Raw genomic sequence first — 22,608 nt, forward strand, 5'->3', positions numbered from 1 at the left:
ATGTCGAGTTATTTCAAGAGGTGTTTTTTCCTGTTTTGGAGGCCTTAGACTGATCTGCTCTATTGGGCCATCTGGCACAGAGGGAGGGACACCTGTTGCTAAGTTTGTGAAGTTGAAGTCATACCCGTGGAACGATGTCTTACGTAAGACTAGCTTTACAGCGTACCTACGACGTGCAGGCGCCGGCATAGGTGTTTTTATGGAGTATCATTAATTCTTAGGTCTTTTTGTCCCCACATCCAGGCGAGGAAACTGAATGGTCACAGGCTAGTAAGTGTCTGCGGTGAAGTTCAAGGTCCAGGGCCCTTCTATTCCTTGACATTCCTACCCCGGGAGCTCCCCGATGCTTTAGGCCCTCATACCTGGCACAGTTCCTGATTGACAGCAAACAGGGACGAAGGAGCACCTGTTGCACGAATGGGCGTAAAAGAGGCACGTGAGCGCCTCGTTCAGTGTCTGACGATTCTGCGAATACGGCATTAGGAACGCATACAGGTTAAATAGAGAATAAAACTTTATTTAATAGAGTACCAGCACTATATAAAATAGGCACGAGTAGAAAAATAAAACCCAGCTGAAGGATCTGAGAATCCAGAAAGTTTGCATTCTGCACAGCATTTCCTGATGAGGTTTTGGTTGAGTCTGCTTTTCGGGTCAGTCTGTTGGTAGTCAGTCTGGTTGGATTTTGCAGCATTTGGTTTTATTCATCATGTTAAATAGTTTTAGTTTTCACATTAAAACTTATTCCTTATATTAGTGTGCGTAAGAGGATGAAAATTATACCCTCAGTGGCCAACTATTTTTTAATCATGAAAGCCTTTATAAAGAGGCAAATTCCCAAGACAGCGTATTTTTGTCAAGTGAGTCTTTAAAATCTAGCTCTTTGGTTGTTTAGATGTCAACCGGGGCTGGCTCAGGTGGTCTCGGCCCTTGTTTTTGCTCTGATCACTCTCAGAGGCAGCTGTGAGAAGTGTGGGGTCGCCGTGCCCCGCAGAGTGTGCCCCCTCCTCAGAAACTAGCTGGAGGGCAAGTCCTCCCCAGCTAGGGTCTTGAGGCTGCAGCTGTCCTCAGAATTCTGCTTGCTGCTTTCAGAGACTTCTGTGACGACACTCAGTTTGTCAAAAACGTCGTTCTCATCAGACAACGGGAAGGAGAAAAACAGAAGCTTGCTGTGATGAGGGTGGCCCAAAAACTGCAGGAGGGGAAAAAAAAGAAAGTGAATTATCAAATTTTTCCTTTTTTTTTTTTTTTTTTTTTTCCTGAGCTTACAAAGATTTTGTACACAACTTGTGGCTGGGAAATGCTGTTTTAAAAACACATCACAATAACAGTATGAGAATTCCTTAAAAAAATTAGAAGTAGAATGACCATATGATCCGGCAATTCCATTTATGGGTATTTACCTAGAAGAACCGAGACAAGGCTCTCGGTGAGAAACGTGTTTGCTTGTGTCCACTGCCTTAGCCACAAGAGCCAAAAGGTGGAAACGACCCACGTGTCCACTGATGGAAGAAGGGATAAACAGAGAGCGTGGTCTACACGCGCAATTATTCAGTCTTAAAAAAGAAAGAGATTCTGACCCACACGCGATGAACCCGGAAGACATTCTGCGAAGTGAAATAAGCCGGACGCCACACGAGCGACCTAAAATAGTCACATTTATAGACGGAAAGTAGAATAGTGGTCGCCAGGGGTTGGGGGGCGGGGGAAAAGGGGAGTCACTGTGAGTGTCTGTTCGGGATGGTGAGAAAGGTCTGGAGACGGGTGATGGTGATGATTACACAAGCGTGCGAATGTGCTTAATGCCACAGAGCTGCACACTGCAGTGGTCAGGAGAGCGAATTTTGTTACGAGTGTTCTACCGCGATTCTAAAAAAAGCAACGACGAATCCACACCTCATTTTCTAAGTGACCACAGGTCAACTGGCAGGGAGATTTTTAGGCCAAGCGGCCACTAGTCGTTTCTGTCTGACTAGTTGGTCTCTTTGATGGTGAAACCAGGAGTAAAAATCGCAGGTAAACAGTTGTGCTTCCTCTTGGTTTTTTCTCCATGAGCAAAACACCTTCTACCCCTTCGTTTTTCCTGCCGAAAATGTGGTTTCTAACGTTTCACTTGTAAAGATTTCCCGGCTCGTTCTGGGGCTGCAGTCTTGCTGGAACTCTTGTCAGAAGGTTCTAGCTGCTCTGAAATACGTGCCTTGGGCCACGTTTCCCAGATCCCCCGTCAAGGTCAAGGCACTTATTCCCCAGCCTCCAGGAGCACTGGCACTTAGAACGGCTCTCAGCTGAGTCCCATTCCAGACGATGCCCTTCTTGAAAGGAAGTTGCCTCGGGCAGGGGTACGTGTCCTTCCCGGGGACAGCCTGTGTCAGGGGACTGGCTGGTGTGGGGACAAGGCCTGACATCTGCTCTTATGGCCGTATGTTAACAAGACCAGAAGAGCAAGGTGTGACGAGGCCTTGGTAAGACGCACGCACTCTGGGTGGGGAACTGACCCGGTGAAGATTCAGGGACCTGACACACCAGTAGTTTTAGGGGTGCCGTGGAGTAGGGCATGCTGGGATATCCTCTCCAGAGTAAAGGAATGACTGTGGTGTCTCGCCGTGCCACAGACTGCTGAGGAGGAAGCACCGTGCTAGGTGGGTGTCTTTGGGGTCTGGAGGCAGCACGTTCCACGCCTGGAACACGACGCTGGTGCATTTGCAGAGTGACGCAGAAGGCTGTCCCCACTTCCTTCCCCACGAGGGGGTCCCGAGCAGCAAAGGGCCCTGCAGCAGACGGCATGGGCTGTGGAGCGAACTGCCCTAGTCCCAGAGTACGAAGGCTTGGCATGATCAACCAATGACAACACAACGATTGAACCTGTGTGACCTGGCGGGTCCTTGATGGGTCTGCAGTGGGGAAAGACACTGGGTAGTTTGTGGCAAATCCCAAGAGGGGAATCGCAATGCACACGGCGATAGTCCCGGGCCAGGCCAGGCTGCCCGCACTGGAGAAGTAGACCCTATGTTGAAAATGGATCCTGGAGGACTATGAGGACCTGGTAGAGACAGGGCCTCTGGTCACCGGCCACCATGTGGCCATGCTACGTAGAAGCGACTATCATGAAGCCCATCAGGCCCACCAGGTCTTAAGAGGGGGCCAGAGGGTCCAGGTGCAGGCGGCCCGGCTTCCTGCGCCATCTACCCCTGCTGCACCAACATGTCTGCCTCTGCTCACGCCACGGTCATGTAGGGACAGGTCCTTACGACCAGCGGAAGACAGAGGAAAAGGCCAAGCGTAAATGTGCCACGTAGGCGTGAACCCACAGAGGCCTGCTGCAGTACTAGAGCTCCAACCCTGACTGGCTGGCCTCAGTGAGGAGACCACCCTCCACCGGGCGGGACAGGTGGGAGGGGGTGGAGGGAGGTGTGGCCCTGGCACACCAGACCCGGTGACCCGCCTGGTGCTCCCTGGCTGTGCAATTTTAGGGTCTGTGCATTTAGAACAGGAGTCAGCAAACCATGGCCCATGGGCCAAATCCAGGCCCCATGAGTTAAGAATGCTTTCAGAGTTTTAAATGACTACATTTAAGTGGTTATAGAAGTATCCGCATTATATCGCAATTTGGCCTCTTGGCCTGCAAAGCCTAAAATATTTGCTGTTTCTCCCATTTAAAAAATCTTTGCTGATCTCTGGTCGGGAGGGTCCCCAGAGGGGACAAAGTAGTGGCCCCATGAGACTTGAAGCTACAGCGACCACCTCCTCACGCCAGGTCCCTCGCGCCAAGAAAGGACTAGAGTGACCGCACTGGTCATCAGGAGAAAGTGCTGCTCTTATGGAACGGTGGGCCCTCGGCGTCCCCGGGCGTCTCGTGGTGTCCCCTGCCCAATTCTGAGTGCAGCAGCCATCACAGAGCCAAGGTGACCCAATGGGGTCAGCAGCGGCTAGTCATGAGAGAGGGTCCCGTAGGAGGGACAGCAGAGCAGCGAGACCACAAGTGTGACTCGTGCTCCTGAGACGAACTGCCGCGGTGGGGGTGGAACCTGTCCCCCTCAGCTTCCTGTGACTGCCACCCCGCACCCTGAGAGGTATCGTTCCCCAGGGCACTCCCCACTAATGCAAATCTCCATCTTCGCGTCTGGGTCCTGGGCCACAGAGAAGCCCTCTGGCGGCTGGGCTTGGCGAGCTTCCATTTTGAAGCGTGTCCACCCAGACTTCCTCTTCCGGCGGCCTCTGCGGTGGGACAGTCTCCACCCGGACACAGCCTCCACCCGGACTCAGCCTCCACCCAGACTCAGCCTCCACCCGGACTCAGCCTCCACCCGGACTCAGCCTCCACCGGACTCAGCCTCCACCCAGACTCAGCCTCCACCCAGACTCAGCCTCCACCGGACTCAGCCTTTCTTGTTTCCTGACCCTTTGAACACGGCTCTATGGGACACACATCCCATGATAGCGATCGCGCTCAGGTACCCCCAACTGAAAACACACTTGTCCCCGCTCCTGCCCCTCTCCCTGGCTGCTTTCTGGCCCTTGGGGTAGCGTTTCCTCTTTCTCAGGCTTTCCCCTCTGAGTTCTGCTTTTTTCTCTTCCTGCCCCAGAACGAACCATCGTCACCTTTGCTCCCTGAGGAGCTGGTGCTTTAGAGAAGGAAGGTCGGGGAGGGAACGGTGCCCAGGTTGGAGGGAGAGCTTCCGGAACCAACCTCCACCTCCTCCGTTAGGGCCGTTCCGTGACCACAGATGTCTCTGAAATGGCACCGGGGAACAGACGGCGGTGCAAGACATGGGTCGTTCCAAGAAGACGCGCTGGCCTGACCTAGGCGGCCCTGCCTGCGAAGGCACAACTGCTCCCGACCCGGGTTCGTGACCCGCAGCGGGCCCCACCCCGCCGCTCACCTCTTTCAGGTGCTGCGGAAGTTTGTTCCCACGGGCGAAGACATACTTGGTCTTCTTGTAAATGCACCACAACAGGGCGAAGAAGCCAAGGAGCAGCAGGCAGGCCACGCACACCGAGGCTGTGAGGATGATGGCCACGACGATCCAGGAGGGAGCTGTCTCTGCAGGAAGGACGGGGCGTGTCATGGTCTTGTCACACGCAGACAGTGTGGCAGCGACCCTCGCGCTATTTTCGCCATCGCGACCCCATGGCGGTCCCTGAAAACTGGGCCCCCGCGTTCATCTCGGAAGGTGTATGGGAATGCAGCGGCTGTCTGAGCAGGGGGTGAGGGGGGTGAAGGGCAGAGGTCCCCAACCAGCGTCGGCCCTTTCTTAGCGTCTTCCGAGTCTGGTTTCCGGCATGATGGCTGGTATACACGAAAAGGAACAGGACGCAAGGACTCTGGTCCGCTTTCCCTACTCACGGGGTAGCAAGGGGCCTCCTGTTCTGCATATACCTTCTCTGCCCGGGAGCGGAGAACAGGGTCCCCCGGGTCCCAGGGCCTCAGTTAAACACAGGCTCCAAAGCGTTTTGTGCTGAGACCCGCTAAAACTCTCAGCACAGATGACTCCATCCACACCCCCGCACTCAGAGACCCCCAGCTCCAGCATGGCTTCTAGCAACCTTAGGCCATGGTGCACCCTCTGGAGTTCCTGCCTGGAAAAGCTCCAGGGTGCTGAAAGAACTCACTATCCGTTCCACTAACATCTGACCTTCCCTTCTTAGAGCATTTACTATAAAAGGCTGTGAATCCTCCCTCCCTTGCTTTGAGATGTGTATGTATCTCCTATGGCCCAGGGGCGTCTTTCTCAAGGGCCTGAAAGCCATCCCTCTAAAATGTAACCAGGAAGGAGCGCCCTGTCACCCAGTCTCTGTGGGACAGTAGAAGCCTGATTTGATAAATGCCAGTTAGCATTAGACACAGATGGCCCACCTGGCAGTGACTCACGCCTTGGACTCTGAGCTTCGTCCTTCCCCTCCCTCATTCTTCCTTTGAAACTCTCCCCTCCTGAAACCCTTACTAAATGAAATGCTTTTGCCTCTTTAACTTACGTCCACTCTTATCTATGACAGCGTCCAGGCTGTTCGTGGTCCTAGCTCCCCCGGTTCAATGCTACGCCCCTTTTCCCGGCCACTTAACCTCCCTATGCCCAACCCCCGGCAATCAGCATCACCCTTGGGATCGAAACCCAAAGCATCTGGTGCTGAGAGAGGCCAAGAGAACAAACCCCGCCCTCTGAGAGCAAGTCGTTTTAAGGGGACCACATGTGGGGGGCAATGGCGACCACCACTTACACAGGCAGGATATATCAAGGAACTCTGACACAGCAAATGGCCCTGGAGCTATTTCGACCGCAATCCCTGGCTGGCCTCTCCCAGCACTTACCACAGTGCGGCTCACAGACAGTCCTTAAATAGCTGACAAAGCGAACATGGCATCTGTGAGTGGGAAGAGCCTGGAGCGAAGTGCCTTCTCTCTGACTGCCTCCTTCCCTTTCCTGCGGTTTCGATTCTCTCTGGCAGTGATGAGTTCCAAAGAACTCCTTTTCCAGTTTCCCAATGAATTCTTGTTTCATTTACTAGAATCGAGGCGTGCTGCCTTCGAGCCCATACTTTCAACATGTTCAAAGCTAAGTGTATATTTTCTTGGTGAAGGCAGGGTCACGTGACCAGCGAGCTGGCCGGAGTGACCCCGAGGCTAAACTCCTAGCAGATAGTAGGAGGTAGACTTGAGATCCAACATCCCAGCTCTTGGGAAAGCTTCAGGATCCTATACATCCATCTGTCCTTCCTCTCACTATTTCAATGGTTCTCTAACTTGGCGATGCATCGGAATCACTCATTAGGCATCAGAATCACTCGTTAAACACGGATGAAACACCGATTGCTGAGCCCACCCGGGCCCTGACGATGGCACAGCGATGAAGCTCCAGATGGCAGCGCCGGGTTCTCCTTGAGTCCCCAGCCAGGACATCTTAGCATCTTAGACAAGGACAGGCACACCTGGTCCATGGCGATAAAATTCAAAGGGTGCTTTTGTGACTTACCCCGAGGGAAAAGAGGGGACGGGAGAGAGAGGGCATGCTTTGCACAGGCTGTGCATTGTAAGAAGATCAACCCGTCAATCAACGCCCTCTCTGCAAAGCTTTCTAACTTGTCTCGGTTCCTGCGACCCTGGCGTCAGGAAGACCACCTTTCTCTGGTTTACCCGCAGGGACACCGTGCCTTTGCTTGTCTATGGAATCAGTCTGCAGGTAGCGCATCACGGGGAAGATAACCTGGGCTTAGGCTGGCCTGTGTTCTGTCATTTACTCGCTGAGTGACTTTGGGCAAGTCACTTCACCTCTCTGAACCTTCAGTTTCCAGCCTGTAAAAGCAGAGAAGGTCCTTATAATGCTCTCACTGAAAATGTGTTTTGAGGATTAAATGAGGTCACTGTTTAAACAAACCTAAAATGATGCCTGACAAAAGCTGCTTTTCAATAGGTCGTACTTTTCTTTGATAAAACTTTTGGGTTTTGTCACTTAACAGGTGACCATTTATAGTCACGGGATATTAGAAAAGTTTTCTTCTTTGGTCCAATCGTATGCCTCATGCCATGTTTCATGGTATGAACCTTTAGGAATACTTAATGATGTGATTTTCATAATATCGTTATCAATAACACTAGTAATATCTAACATGTACGAAGGGATCCCTCTCTGCCGGGCACCCTCCGAGTCCTCCCAACCCCCACGCACGGCAGCAACGCTTCATTCCACCCATTCTGCAGGAGAGGCAGCTGAGGCCCAGCGTGGTTCAGGACTTGCCCCATGTCACACATTATGCGAGGCTTCATGGCAAGAAAGGGCAGCAATGCAGGGACAATAGGGCACGGACTCAAGGCTTTGGGAAAGCAGACGGCAAGTGTTTAGAGGGAAAGGTGGGTCCGAGGCGGGGGATGCTAGCGATTCACGTCGAATGGGGGTGGGGGAGGGATGACTCCCAAGGTATAGAATTCTGGTTCAAGCACAAATGATTCACGAGAGGAATAACATGAGGAAAAAACGTTGAGAGGGTCTGAGAAAACAACTTGTAGCACACAAAAGGCAGGACTTTTTGTGATTTAAAGGTGCTGTTGAGAGGCTCAGCCAGCTCAGACCACGGAAGGAGGTAGACTGGCAGGTCCACACAGCCACTGACCCCTACAGAGGACCCGGAGGCTACAGAAAAAGAATGATAAGAGAATTCCCTCCAGAGAGACAGCAAGACTTTTTAGCTTCTGTGTGGCTTTGCAGTCCTGAGAAAACTGACCAATATAATTACAGAGTAGCCCTGGATGACAATGCAGAGATCATGGACCTGGAAGAGGTGTAAGAATCCTGGATTCAGGCAAATAATTTGTGCATTTACAAAAGAGGAGGAAAAAAAAAATTCAGGAAACTACAGGCCAGGAAGCTTGGTGTTGATCTCCAGAAAAAATACAAACGTTCCAGAATGGATAATTACGTGGTTAATTACATACCCTTAAAAAAGATAAGGATGATAACCAAAAATGATGGTTATTATTTAGGGCACCGAGAAGAAATTAACCCCAAGTGGCTGCCTTTCTTTTTTTGAGACCGGATTCCTTGTTGATACAGCGTGATCTTATGGGCTAGTTTTTCCCAAGCTGTGCTCCTTGGGATGCGAATCCTCCATAAAGGTGTTCAAAGATGAAATAGGCTAAAAACGCTAACATATAGGGCAACTTTGCAGAGGCGGAAATACGGTATGCCGTCATTTCCAGCATACCCGACGGCAGGGCTCTCCCTCTGAGACGCTGGATGCTCCCGGGACACAGGTGGGGCAAGGCCGCACCTTGGTACTGGGTGTCGATTTCGGCCGATATTGGCCAAGGTCGCTCACAAGGACTTTGCAGACAGTGAAACCGAACAGCGTATGTGACAGCACACTATATTCAGAAGCACTGGTGACCAGTGAGCACTTGGGTAAGCAGTGTAAAGGAAGGGGTGTTCTGGAAAAGAACGAGCAGGTAAGGATCCTGAAGCTCTTCCCTGCCGATCAGACGAGACAGAGTAAAACTAGGTGAGAAGTATGTTCAATGACAAAAACCAACAGTCAAGGAGAGCGTGATCAGCCAGAATGGTGAATCAAAGCAAACGCAGTCTCTCCGGGAGGGAATTCCGCATGACTGTCCTCTGTATTTCCCTGTCCCCTCCCCGCTCACCGCTCACCAGCTCTGTGCCTCATGCCCAGGAGAGCTTCAGTGAATGAAAACATGAAAATGGCCAAAAATGGACCTGCATGTGTTCATCCTTCCACGATCCGAGCTGGTTGAGCCTCTCTACGGCGTCTTTACATAATAATAAAAAGGCCTGTCGTTTGACAGTGTCTTTACATAATAAAAAGGCCTGCCATGTGTGTGCAGACATCTAGGTCACGGGTTTTACGCCTTGGATGCAACCGCAAAGCGCCTGAAGAGATCACAGCCTCCAGGCCCACTGGTATCCTGCTCCCTCTCTCCTTCCCTGTTTCCCGTCCTCCCTCTCGTTTTTTCCTTAAGAAACACCGAGCGCGGCGGCACTCAGCTAGACACTGTGACCCCTTCGCATGCGGAGGACCATGTTGAGGGCCTGGCGCTACATTTTACGATGGACCCTGAAACAAGTGGGGTTCGCTGAGGAGCGAGAGGATTTCTAAATGCTCCTTTCCTGTCACGTGCCTGAGGGGCCGGAGAAGGAAAGCCTTCTTTTGTGGGCTTTGACCTTTGCTGAGTGGTCTTGGGAGCGCTGATGAGACTTGCTTTCGGGAGCATGAGAGCACAGAATGAGCACGGGGGTGGGGGTGGGCCGGATGGGGGCAGGGAGGTGCACGGAGGCGGACCTCCATGCTCCGGGCAGAAGTCTCCAGCAATCCCTTTGGTCTCAGAGTGAACGTGCCCACGACAAGGTGCTCTCTCATCAGTTGGGGCTGACCTGGGAGGGAGTCTGAGCAGGGTGCACTGAGGTCTGAGGAGCCTCCCTACCCTTGTACAAGCCTGTTTAGGAGGCTCAGAGGAGGATGACAAACGGCCCGTCTTGAGACTCACCGTCATTGATGGTTTGCTTACAGTCGGGCTTACTCCATAGCCCAGTTTTGTTCCGATCGGGAAGAAATCCTTGAACTTGAACGCAATAAGTTGTCCTCGGCTCGAGATTTCTGAGGACCTCGAAGTCATACTGACAAGTAACTAGAATCTAGTAATGAAGATAAAAATAAGATCATGCCTCAGCAGGGAAGGAACACCATCTTCCCCCACCTACCCCCCCCCAAAAAAAAAAAAAACCACACACACACACTTATCAATATAATCTTTACTTCAGGCTCAAAATAGGAAGACAAAGGAATCAGACACATCTCCCAGTTCATTTCAGGGACTCCATGCTAAGGGACAGGGCCGCCAGGGCTGGCTGTGATCCTGACAAATGATCCCATTTCTTGAATTCTCTAGTTTAGATGACATAAAAACCATTCTACTTCGTTTTTTAAAAAAGATGAACTATATGGGTTGAACCGTGTCCCCCTCAAAATTTATATATAGAAGTCTAACCTCTGGTACCTTAGAGAGTGATTTAGTTGAAGATTGGATCTTTACAGAGATAAGCAAGTTAAAATGAGGTCATTAGGGTTGGCCCTGATCCAGCATGACTGGTGTCCTTATAAAAAGAAGTTCGGACAAAGACATACACATGGGAAGAATGCCATAAAGATGTAGGCAGAGATCAGGGTGATGCTTCTATGAGCCAAGGAACCAAAGACGGCCAGAACCACAAGCGGAGAGACATGTCTGGAACATATCAGCCCTCACAGCCTCAGAAGGAACCAACCCTGCCCTCCCTGTGATCTCGGACCTCAGCCTCCAGAACCATGTGACAATACGTTCTGTTGTTTAAGTCACTCAGCTTGTGGTACTTGGTTACAGTGGCCCGAGCTGACTAATCCACTGGTAATCTACAGTAAGACTCGATGCGCTTTTCTTTCTAAGACAAGAGAATGCTGCTGACCCCGGCTGCCCAGAGATTTCTCAATCACTTCACCGCCTGAGGACTTGGGGTGCCCCCAGTGGCCCACCTCACCTCGAGGGCACACACCAACAGCCGGCCTCTGGTGGGGGCATCCCAGACTCATCTTAGTTTAATCTGAATATAACATATCATAATTGATGATATATTCTTGAAATTGAGAATGCAAAATAGTTTCCAGCAAAATAAAAGGAATTAGTTTATACTACTTGTATTTCCATCACAGTTATAATGTCCCTAGAGAAGGGTCCTATTTGTTACAGGAATAGGAACAGCAATAGAAAGTGAGCACAGACTGCTTTTTACTTTAGTAATTGGTGATTTTTCTTTTGGGGTTGGGTCTGTTAGCATCTTGTCTATATTCTTTTATTGTATGAGAAGATAAATTCAATGAGGGCAAGAAATGGAGTAATACCAACTGAATATATGATCAGTATGGTATGACTTCTTATAATTAAAAACAAATAAAACCAAAAAATCCTGGCTTTCATCTCTGGAAATCCAATACCTCTAAACCTGAAAATGCTCTTTCTTCAAAGACTAAACCCAGAGGCTGATCTATAAATAGCAGGCAGGGGAAAAAGTAGCCCAGATGCGACGGGACCTGCTCTAGGGCTCTCTGATTGCTTTTTCCAGCCTTCCTTCACTCTGGCAACTTCCGGATTTTGCATTCTAAAAGACAACCGTACTGTCTTATTCCTTTCGGCTGCGACCTTTATTTCTCACAGTAATGGAGGTTAGAAGTCCAAGATCGCGATATCAGCAGATCTGGGGTTTGGTGAGGGCCCACTTCCTGATCCATCGATGGCCCTCTTTTCGCTGAGTCCTCACCTGGAGGAAGGTGTGAAGGAGCTCTCTGGGGTCTCTTTAATAAAGGCAGGAGTCTCATTCACGAGGGCTCCACCTTCATGACCTAATCGCCTCCCAAAGGCCCCACCTCCTAACACCACCACATTAGGGATTAGGTTTCGACATATGAATTTGGGGTGGTAGCCACGAACATTCAGTCTATAGCACATATAAACTGGTCATGGTGACATTGCAGTGAAGAATGGGGGAGCAGACAGCCTTTCCAACCCTCAGCTTGTCTCACCAAAGGCCTCCACACCACAGGCTGAGTGACAGGACAAATGTGTAACTGGATGCCTATTCTGTGGGCACGTTCTAGATAAGAAGCTAAAGGCAAGCTGGGTTTTGCATTTCATGCTTGGTGCAGGAGGCACTCAGGCATGGGAACTATGGAATCCGATCCTTAAGTTAAAGTATGCTGCTAACTCCTTGAGGGCGGCAGTCTTGTCTGATTTTTGCATTCCACAGCTTAGCAGAGACACCTGCATTTGATAAGTGACCATAAAACACGTTATTCTGTACTGCTTTCTAGGCGCACATCTCCTGGGGTCTTGACTAAAAACAAAATCATCTATTCTGTGAAGAAGGCAGATCTCTTACACCATTTAATAGAGCACTTTCTGGGGGAAAAGTTAACTTTAGATTTCTTTTTGGACTATGCAGTAAGTGCATATATATTTAATTACGTCATTCCTAAGACAATATTCTTGGGTGACCCTTTCTTCCTAAGCTCTTGAGAATTAAGTGATAAAATCAATATTTAACGTAGAAGAGATAACATATACGTAACTTAACTTACATTACACATACTTAAGTCAATTCAGGACCACAAATGGCATTCAGCTGGGAAGCACTAAGTGTAAGAACAAAACCTGACCAAGGAGGAATGAAAATAACCTAACATGTCTACATTAGGGGACGGGACCCTGGCGTATTGACCATATACACTGGTCAAGCAATGGGACAAGTTTATTTTTTTCATTATGTCACTAAATTCCCTAACAATCCTATGAAATAGGTTATGATCTCCACCTTTTTAATGAAGTGGGTTATTATTCCCATTTTATAGACATGAGGAAGCTGAGGTTAAGAATCGGAGCTGAGTCACACAGTGGCAGGGGCGACATTCCGACCAGAGGTTTCTACTCCTAGCCCTTGTTTTTAAAGGAACTGTCCCTTGAAAAGGAGAAGAGCAATGGAGAAAAGTGGGCTCCAACAGGTAAAATGTGACCCTGTTCATCCAGCGTCCAGGGTGGGGCTGCCTGACCACGGGCCCGACTGTCCTGTGGTGTATGTGTGGCACAGGGCTTGTGCCATGAAACAGCTGTCACTCAGCTGATCATGTGACTCAGCTGACTGTAAGTTCCGCCAGTCAACTGCTGAGTCAGCTCCGTCTTCTTCTGCAACTACCCTTTGGAGAAAGAAAGGCCCCCTCTCGTTGCGCAAGCACCCTGAAAATCTGCTCTGTGAATTTCCCTCCAGCGTGAGCTGGAGATGCTGGTCACCCCTCTGGCTGAGAACTTGCTTGCTCAGCGGGCCAGGCCTTAGATTCTCTGGACCTTGAGGCGCTGCCCCCTTGCAAGACTCTGACTAGATGGCCTCCTAGCCTCCTCTCTTCACTGCAATGGCCTCAGTCCAACACTGAGCAAAGAACAGGGGGCCTGTACTTGAGATACATACAATTTTCCAGGCTTACCTTTTCATCAGAGCCATTCTTCCAATATTGCACATTATAAGCCCAGGAGTTATAAATATTCTTCATGGTCCATGTTACATGTTCCTTCTCAATTTGAGGGGCTGAGAAACGTATATGTAAAGAATTAGCAAGCGCTTCTACTTCCAGTCTAGGAGGTCCGATGATGGCTAAGTATGAGAACAAAACAAAAGGACAATCAAAAACCACATTTTAAAAACATCAACATTTATTTTTCATAACTGTGCTGACCGGAAGTAATCTGACAATACTGTCACTACGGATTTGATTGACATGGGTAAGGAGACTAGTTGGAGTCTTAAAAAAATAAATCTGATAATCTTTGCTTTCATTAATCATTGTAGTCCATTTATATTTATTGTGATTTCTCATATATTTGAACTTATTCTAAGTACATTATTTTGTGTTTTCTGTAAAGGCTGCTTCCTGACCCCCACCCCCCGTTTTTGGCTTATTCCTCTTCTCTTTTTTTCTTTCCATTAGGTTGAATTTTCTTTATTTCCTTCATAGGGTTTCTCTATTAGTTTTAATGTTCAACATATGTAATTAACTCCATATTCTCCAACAAAGTCTGAAGCTGTTCCCTTCCGAGTGCTCCTTTACTAGATATCATGGGGCTGGCCCCTTCACTTCATTTGGGTCTCAGCTCACATGTCACCTCCTCAGAGAGACTGTCCCTTACCATCCTGTGTAAAGGGCAGCTCTCGCCACTTCCTGACTGGGTGCCTTGCTTTGTTTTCTTGAGAGCCACAGTCACTATCTGTCATAAAATACATCTTCCCCATTAGAATGTAGGCTCCACATGGGCACAGATTTATGTCTTGTTCACTGGTGTAGCTTCAGCACTAAGAATGTGCGTGGCATATAGTAGGTGCTCGACAGTCACTGTAGAATGAATAATAAATGAATAATAAAACCAGGCAACGGTGCTGTTTGAATTATATCCTGTATTCTTCTCTGGCTACTATTGTTTTTTTTTGGTGGGCAGGGGGAGGGGGTGCTGCTAATGGGCTTGCTCCTTACATTCTACCCTGCTTCTAATCTGCTGGTAGCTGAAAATCAAATAATTAAAAAAAAAAAACCCTATTAGAGATATTTTTGCAAAGCAAGTACATATAGGTTCCACATGATATCTTGAAGCATTTTCCTACCATATAAACGTCAAGAGGCAAATATGCAATATAAGCTAGATGTTTATAAGAGTGTGGACGCAGGAGCCTGGCTGTGAATCCTTGCTCAGCCGCTCTTCACCTGTATGACCTTAGGCAAAGCTGCTTGGCTGTTTTGTATCATTCTAAAGGGAACTTCCAAAATAGTCAGGACCTAGTAGATCAGTTAGCAATTACATTAACAGAAGCCTGTACTGTGTTTTGGAGACTTGACTATTGTTAAGCTGTTTGTATTTCTTGATGGTCACTTCTTCTTAGTTTTAATAAGGACACCTTTATAAAAGCTATAACTGCGATAACTTCTGACTCTGGAAATAAGAGCTTTTTGCCCAAGCCTGGGCCAGAATTGGGAAAGAGCAAAAGGGCATCCTATCTGCAATTCCCTACCAAGGTGGGTAAAATTGAGGGGGCCACTGGGGCCCAGAGCAGGGGGGTGGTATGACGGCACCTCCACACATAGAGACAATCCTTCTAATGCTTCTATCTACTCTTTGGAAGGCTGCACTTGAATTTTGTTAATGAGGTTCTTGTAACCCTTTATCCTCTTACTCTCAATCACGATACAGTAGATTAATTAGTTTTCAATTCCTGATGTTCTAATTACGTCCATCTTATGACCTCTGGTGGGTCCCTGTGACCCTCCAGATCTAATCTGGGAAACCTTTTTTTTGGATGCTTACCAGGCAGCCTGACCCAACGCATCTGCCATTAACCGGATCCGTCCCTCCGTCCTTCATCCCGGGGAAGCTGGCTGGTCTGTACCTGGTCTTCCTATCTCCACGCCTGCCTACAATACCTTTATTCTTCTGCCTATCCTGCCAAATTTCTTTAAGTCATAATTCCAAACTGACGTCCTCCAAAAAAGTTCACTACAGTCATGTACCACATAGAGACGTTTTGGTCAACGACGGGCCGCATGTATGACGGTGGTCCCAAAAGAGTACAATGGAGTTGAAAAATTCCTACGACCTAGTGAGGTCCTAGCCCTCATAATGTCATAGAGCAGTGCATTACCCATGGATCTGTGGTGATGCTGGTGTCAACAAACCTACTGAGCTGCCAGGTGCACAAAAGTCTAGCACTTACAACGATGTACAGTAGGTCAAACTTGATAATGATAACAAATGACTGTGTTACTGGTCTATGTATTTACTAGGCTCTACGTTTTACTGTTATTTTAGACTGCGCTGTTTCTATTGCTAAGAAAAATGTTAGCTGTAACACAGTGTGCCCTGTCGCACCAGCAGCAGCATTCTGCACATCTTGTGTTGACCGGGCCTCCTCATTGCATCATTTTCCCTTGGGCTTGATTGCACCTAGTGTTCTTTTTATAGATTTAGTGTGACCGAAGTGTACAGTGTTTTTAAGTCTACGGTAGTGGATAGTCATTTCCTAGCCTCCGCTCACCCACTGAGTCACCCCGAATGCCTTCCAATCATGGTTACTTTACTGCCCCTTGTCTATGTTTAGGTAGACAAAGATCACTGTGCTACGACCGCCTAACGTATCCACAGTAACGTGCTGTACAGGCTGGTGCCCTGGGAACAACAGGCTGCGCCACAGGGCCTAGGGCTGTCGTAGGGCTGTCGTCTAAGCTGTTTGGGTTTGTGTAAGCGTACTCTATGACGTTTGCAAGACGACAGAATCACCTAAAGATGCATTCCTCAGAATGGACCCCTGGTAGGGAGGCCGCGTGTGACCATCCACTAATCATCATAAACAGGATGGGCCCCACTCATTCTCACCTTTAAGGCATTAACATGATTACATTTACACTTAATTACCTTACTGACTTTATGCCTTTCCTGTCCTGTCTCTCCCATGAACTTCCGTAAGGCCACAGCCCTCTTTATTACACGGGCCTTATGCCCCTCATACAAGGCCATCCGCCTTGAGGGCGCTCAAAGAATTGCTGTGGACAGGTCAACTAATGGGGTAAAACCCAAAGCATGACATGAAAAGGAAATGGAAAATAAGGCGACTCACTGTCGTCCACAGGAGAGAAGGTGACGTTCACCCAGTCTGAGTACTCCTCTGCAAGTTCGGCCCTGACTCTCAAGGTGTGGTCGCCGTACTTGGAAAGACTTGAGAAATCACATTCCGTCAGCGCAGTACTTGTGCACATATCCTGGAATTTCCTGTAACTATGAAACCAAGAAAAGAAAACCCTGAGAGATCTAACTCTGGTCTTTCTGAGGCTGACGGGTGCTTTATTCTCCTTGCTACCAAAGGATAATGGAGGATAATGAGAGGAAAACAAAGCAGATTCTTAATCATCAATTTTGATGGAGAGTATGCAGCCTTTATGAATATTTTCCAAATTGTGTTCCGTGGGACCTTAATGATCCTTGAGATATATCTATCATAAGATGTTTCAAAAATAAGATGTTCCACGGTCAAACAATTTGAGGGCAAAAACTGGGTTCAACGTAAAGAAGTAGCTGTCTCCACAAGAGAACTTCTCAGAAACTGTCATATACTCATGAACACATGCTGCTCCAAAAAGGGGTCGAATAGTTAACACATTGACCAAGAAAGCTTCCTCTCTTGATTATGTATTTCTGAGAGCAAGACACGATTTAGGGAATATTAACAGACACAGATTAACCAAAATAAGTATATTATTGCCCTATACATGACTACTGTTGCAATTACTCTGGAAAAATTATAAAACCATTTGTCAACCTCTGATCTCTAGCCCTGGAACCCATCACCAAAGAGAGGGTGGCAGAAACATGAAATGCAAGAAGGAAAGGGATGTTTGGGGACATCCACCAGAGGCGGGTAACCTAACCTCACAACAGCCAGAAGAGGTAAGTGGCTCCAACCTGACCCAGGAAAATCCAGGCTTTTGTCTTGCAAAAAATAAAGATTTTGTCTGATTGGTTCCTCAGTCCAAGACCTTCCTGTCTTGGTGTCAAAGTCCATTTAGCTGCCCTTCGAGGTGACAATAAAAGTGATAATGATACAAATATTAAAAGCTGGCACTCGTGGAGCACTTAGGTGTCAGGCTCAGTGCTGAGTGTTTTATCAGCCTTGCTTCACGGACGAGGCACAGGCGTGGAGAACCTAAGAGACTTGCCCATCCGAACTCAGGTCTGTTAGACTTGAGCCCACATCTCGGTCACGACACCGCACCTCCTCCCCACATTCTTAGCAAAGCCCAGAACAGTCTCTTGCAAAAAGGACATAGAGATGATTGGGCTCATACTATTTTACAGTCTGCTCTTCTCACTTAATATACCACAAACATGTCAGCTCTTCATGGCTGCATAACATCCCTAACATCCTGCCGTCTGGAAAAGCCAGGGGTCATTTCATCAGGGGGGTTTTCCCACGGGTAGCCATTTCTTTCATTTAAACTAATGCAGCAACTGGCTGGAACACAGGGTATTTCAAAAGTAAAATAATGTGTTGCAATAACTCCTCTTTCACTAGCCCCGTTTTATCGCATTTAAAGATATTTTCTCCTCGTTATATAGGTAATATGACCCATTCTCCATATTTACATCTAATTTTTAAAAACGTTTCCATATTAAAATCACCAATGAATGCCCCTTCTCTGGTCACCCCTATCCACCGCGCATACATGAGAGAGCTTGTGCCATGCAATCGCTCAGGCTAAATTCTTTTCTTTGTTGTTTTTAATTTTTTTTCTATTTTTATAATTCTTTGGGGGTTTTTTTGGTTTTGTTTTTGTTTTTTTTTCCCTTTTATTGCCCCCAGATTAAATTCTAGACAAATCTTTAACAGAACCATGAAGGAGTAGCCATAGAGGAGTAATCAGATTTTTCAGGTTCAAATTTCTTCACCAAGGACACGACACATCCAACACATGCTCATTCATCCCTGGTGCACATCATGCTCGGTCTGTATTTCCATGCTGAGGACACCTGGAACCCGGGCACCAACTCTGCGTTACTGGAAAGTCACTGGGAACTCTCAGCTAAAAGACAGATGCCCCAAACCAAACATCTCTACCACAGGGCCAAAGGACAGAACAATAAAAAATAAAATACAGTGGGGAGAGACGGAGAGAGAGAGAAGTTAATTTTCCACAGTGAAGTCTCTAGAGCTATCGAGACTGAGTGGAAAAAAAACAGAGATAAAATTATAAAACCAATCAGCGCTAAAAAAATATACTGCAGGACAAAAATAAGTCACAGAATGACTCCTTCTTACGTCCTTGGGAAAACTGACATAATTGGAATACGGACTGTAGGTTAGATGGTGGTACTGTATCATTGTTAAAGCTGCCAATTTTGATTACTGTGGTGATGTAAAAGGTTATCCTTGCTCTTATGAAATACACGGTGAAATGCTAAGGGGACAAGGGCACGAGGTATGAAAGAGGAAAAATGTGGTGAACCTCAACTGGTGAATTTGGATGCAGGCTATTAGGAAGTTCTTTGTATTGTACTTGAAATTTTGAAATGTTCTGTTATCTGGAATTATTCGAAACTAAAAAGTTAAAAATAAAAGTAAACAAAGACTGGGATCACTTTGCAAATAATATGAATGCCTGACTACTATGCTATACACCTGAGACTAATATAAAATGATATGGAATGTCAAAAAAAAAAAAAAAGGAAAAAAGGAAACAAAGACTATGTTATTCATCTCTCTTCTTCTCTAACTTGGCAGGCCTTGGATACCTTTGTAAACATGAAAGCTCGATGAAAAGAAGTGTGGGATTAATAGAATCTGGGACCCATGTTTCCTCCAGCTCTATTGAAGAAATTATCTCTGCATGTTTCTGAGTCACACTAGAAGCAGCTGGTCTCCTGCTGCCGTTTGCACCTGGCATAAAGATGCGTCACCTACAGTCCAGCCTATGGCCTATGGGGGCAGGCTGCTAAGAGAGAGCCCGGCTGGCACAGAGAAAACAGGAAGGGCAGGTCCTGGGAGGTCAGAGCATCACTGAGATAATTGTCTTGGGTGTCACTCAACCTCCCTTCATAAGATGACCTTTTCAGAGAATAGAGCGTTTAATAGCCAGAAGCTGCCTTGCCTTCAATTTCAGTACACAGCCGTGGACTGAGCACCCACTATGCAAATTACCTGTCCTCCACAGCATGGGGGCACACTGTTATAATCTCTTGGAGGGGGTGAGTGGTGAAGATGGCAAGGACCCTCATGACCTTGATTTTCTTCCATGGCTTCCACCTGTATATTGCTGATTTCCGGCAACAGTACTCGAATAATCGGAAATGGTGTCGACGGTAGTGTTCTTTTAAAAAAACGTTAATCGTGACAAATCCGATATGTTTGCGTGGTAGTGGGCTCCCACTGTGGCCAATGACATCCATTCCGGATGATAAAATGTCTCTATCTATCATCGTCCCTGTGATTGCCAAACCATGAACCATCAAGAGAAAACAGTAAAAGGAATCTGACCTGTTTTCAGAGGTAAGAGCTTTCACAAGAATTTCCCAGACAGGAAAAAAAAAAAAAAAAAAAAAAAAAAGGGCCAGCAGGAAGGTTCCCTGTGGGCTGTCATGGTCACATGAGGGACAGCAGTCAGATTTTCTCCTGTGGCCCCCAGCCGAGTGACCAGCCCAGGGCCACCATCCTCGGGCGCTTTCCTGCCAAGAGCCTTTTTGACTCACCTTAGGTACTGAGCTGTGAAAGTCAGGCCCCCTTTGGGAAAAGCAGGCGACTCCCATTGTAGAATATTCTGAAAATTAACTGAATTCATTCTGACGTTTTCAGGAGGCGGCACCATTCCTAACGCTGTAAAAATAAAAGGAAAAAGTGTGCAACGTTCTTCCTCAGAAAAGTGGCCCAGGAATCTGACTATAGCCAATACTTGGGTCTGCTGTATGGCTCCACGTCTTCAGATGGCCAAGCGGGTGAGGCAGAGACAGTCCCGCTGGGGAGTCTGGGTTTCATTTGAGGAGCCAGGAGGAAAAAAACTGTTGCAGGGGTCCGGGAGAGAGTAAGGGTGAGTGGGAACAGGTGAGGGTGACCTAGATTTGAGTGGGGGTACAAAGGTGTGTGTGTGTGGGGCGGGGGGAGTGGGGGATAGATGGAGTTTAGATCCATTTATAGAAGCAAAAACTAGGCTTTCTGACACTGTTGGTGTGGAGAAGTAGAGCTCAATTTCCATTCCTGGCGTAAGCACCTGATGCTCTGACTGGGGCTACGGGCAGGAAAAGCAAGAGAGACCTAAATTCACTGCATTTGGTTTGAGATGCTGGAGAGGTATGTGAGGAATGACAGACTGCGGGACCAATGAATCTCAGGCCCGGCAGACAGATTTGGGCTAGCGATAGACATCATGTTCGAACATTTTAATAGACAACGTCCAACATACATAAAAGCAGAGAGACGAGAATTAAAGACCACCACGGGCCCATCCCCCAACTAGTGCCCACAGAGGGAGAAATTTGTCACGCGCCTGCCGCGGGTATTTCACGCCAGGATTCGGAAGCTGATCCCCCCCGAAGGGATGATGTAGGAGGACCCGAGAGGGCGCGGGCGTGAACCCGGCCGTCCGCAGGTCTGGTGGAGGTGGCGGACCCCAGGTGGAGGCACCCGAGGCGGGGGCGGGAACCCGGGCGAGTGTCCTGGAAGCCAGGACTGTTCATCGGAAAGGAAAGCGGGAAGGGGTCGGTCGTCTGAACGTGGGCGGGCGATTTGGAGGAGGACAGCAAAGCTTCCACCGGCTTTAGAACTCAGAAGCCACAAAGCTGTGGAGTCGGGAGGCCAGGATTCAGACGTCGGGGGGCTGAGGACTGAATGGGGGCCCGGGCGGCGGGCCCCGCGCTTATCACTCCCAGGGTGCCTGTAGGGTCCGCTCAGGGGGTCCCCCGCCCCCCGCCCCGGGGCCGTCGCTGCCGGGTGTCGCAGGCGGGCCTCCCGGTCCGCAGTCGCACCTCGGGCCGGGGCGCGGCGCGCACGCGGGTCCAGGTCCCCGGGGCGAGCAGCCGGGCCTGGGCAGGTGCGCGGCGCAGCGACGAGCGCGCGCCCCGGACCCCGCCCGTCGCCCCGTCCCCGCAGACCCCTCACCTGACACCAGGAGGCAGCTGCCCAGCCAGATCCAGCGGCTGCGCGCCATGGCCGCGCGGGGAGCCGGGGCGGGCGCTCCAGGGGCGCGGGCCGGGCACACACCCCCGCCCCGCGCGCGCTCGCTCGCTCGCTCCGCCAAGCGCCGGCCGCCCGGGCCCCGAGGCCGCTTCCGGGAACCGGCGGGGCGGGGCCGCCGCGCCCCACCCGCCCCGCCCCCGCGCCAGGTCCCCCCCGCGTCCCCTCGCGTCCCCGAGAGCCCCGCGTCAGGGCCGGTGTCGCGGGCTGGGCGGGGGGCGGGCGAGGAGCGAGAGGACCTGGCTCCTCCCCCCGCGCGAGCGGCCAGCACCTGAGCAGAACAGGTTGCAAAACCGCCAGCGCGCGTCGCGACCCGGGGCCCGCGCCGCAGACCTGGGAGGCGCGTGCCGCGAAAGGCGCCCTCGGGTTAAGCACCTGCGAGGCCGCCCCACAGGGTCTGTCTGGACGGTGCGATCGCGCGTGGTCGTAGCTCTTCTTCATGCCAGTGACAACGGCAACCCCAGGGTTTCTCCAGCGAACCGGCACGGCCCGCAAAAACCCCTCTCTCCCCGCAAATAAACTGATTTGAAAGCACTCCAGTAGCAAGCTCAGTTCGAGAGGGTCTTCTGTATCCCCTGCCCTGGGGGTAAACGGACACAAAGCCGAGTCATTTATTTGGCAATAGCTCATTTCCCCTCACCAGGCTGCTGAGAAACGCTGAAATTCCTCGTTTTAAATTTGCCCCGTGGTCAGGTTGGAAAACCCAGAGCCGGGGAAGTAGCCGGGACCGCCTGACGCCTGACGCAGGGACACTGCCCGGGCACGTGAGCGCGGCGAAAGGGTGTGTGCTCCCCTGGCCCCTGCAGGCCGCCACACCGAGGCAAAG

General features: G+C 49.3%; 1 protein-coding gene across 2 annotated transcripts; it reads right to left on the reverse strand.

The window, feature by feature from the left end:
• Nucleotides 1-496: 496 nt before the first annotated feature.
• IL10RB (interleukin 10 receptor subunit beta) lies at nt 497-22,539 on the reverse strand. 2 transcript variants are annotated; one of them, XM_016162399.2, is made up of 7 exons: nt 22,158-22,539; nt 20,306-20,429; nt 16,683-16,840; nt 13,510-13,676; nt 9,992-10,139; nt 4,881-5,041; nt 497-1,192 (listed from the first exon to the last, which is right to left on the reverse strand). In XM_016162399.2, exons 2-7 carry the CDS (start codon nt 20,419-20,421, stop codon nt 1,016-1,018), a joined length of 927 nt encoding a protein of 308 aa, XP_016017885.2. In that variant the 5' UTR covers nt 20,422-20,429; nt 22,158-22,539; the 3' UTR covers nt 497-1,015. The 2 variants fall into 2 exon arrangements, with proteins under 2 accessions (XP_016017885.2, XP_016017884.2); XM_016162398.2 differs by lacking the exon at nt 22,158-22,539 and adding an exon at nt 21,708-21,859.
• Between the last annotated feature and the right edge of the window lie 69 nt (nt 22,540-22,608).

The sequence above is a fragment of the Rousettus aegyptiacus genome, unplaced genomic scaffold (assembly GCF_014176215.1).
Source record: "Rousettus aegyptiacus isolate mRouAeg1 unplaced genomic scaffold, mRouAeg1.p scaffold_m13_p_4, whole genome shotgun sequence".
NCBI lineage: Eukaryota > Metazoa > Chordata > Mammalia > Chiroptera > Pteropodidae > Rousettus > Rousettus aegyptiacus.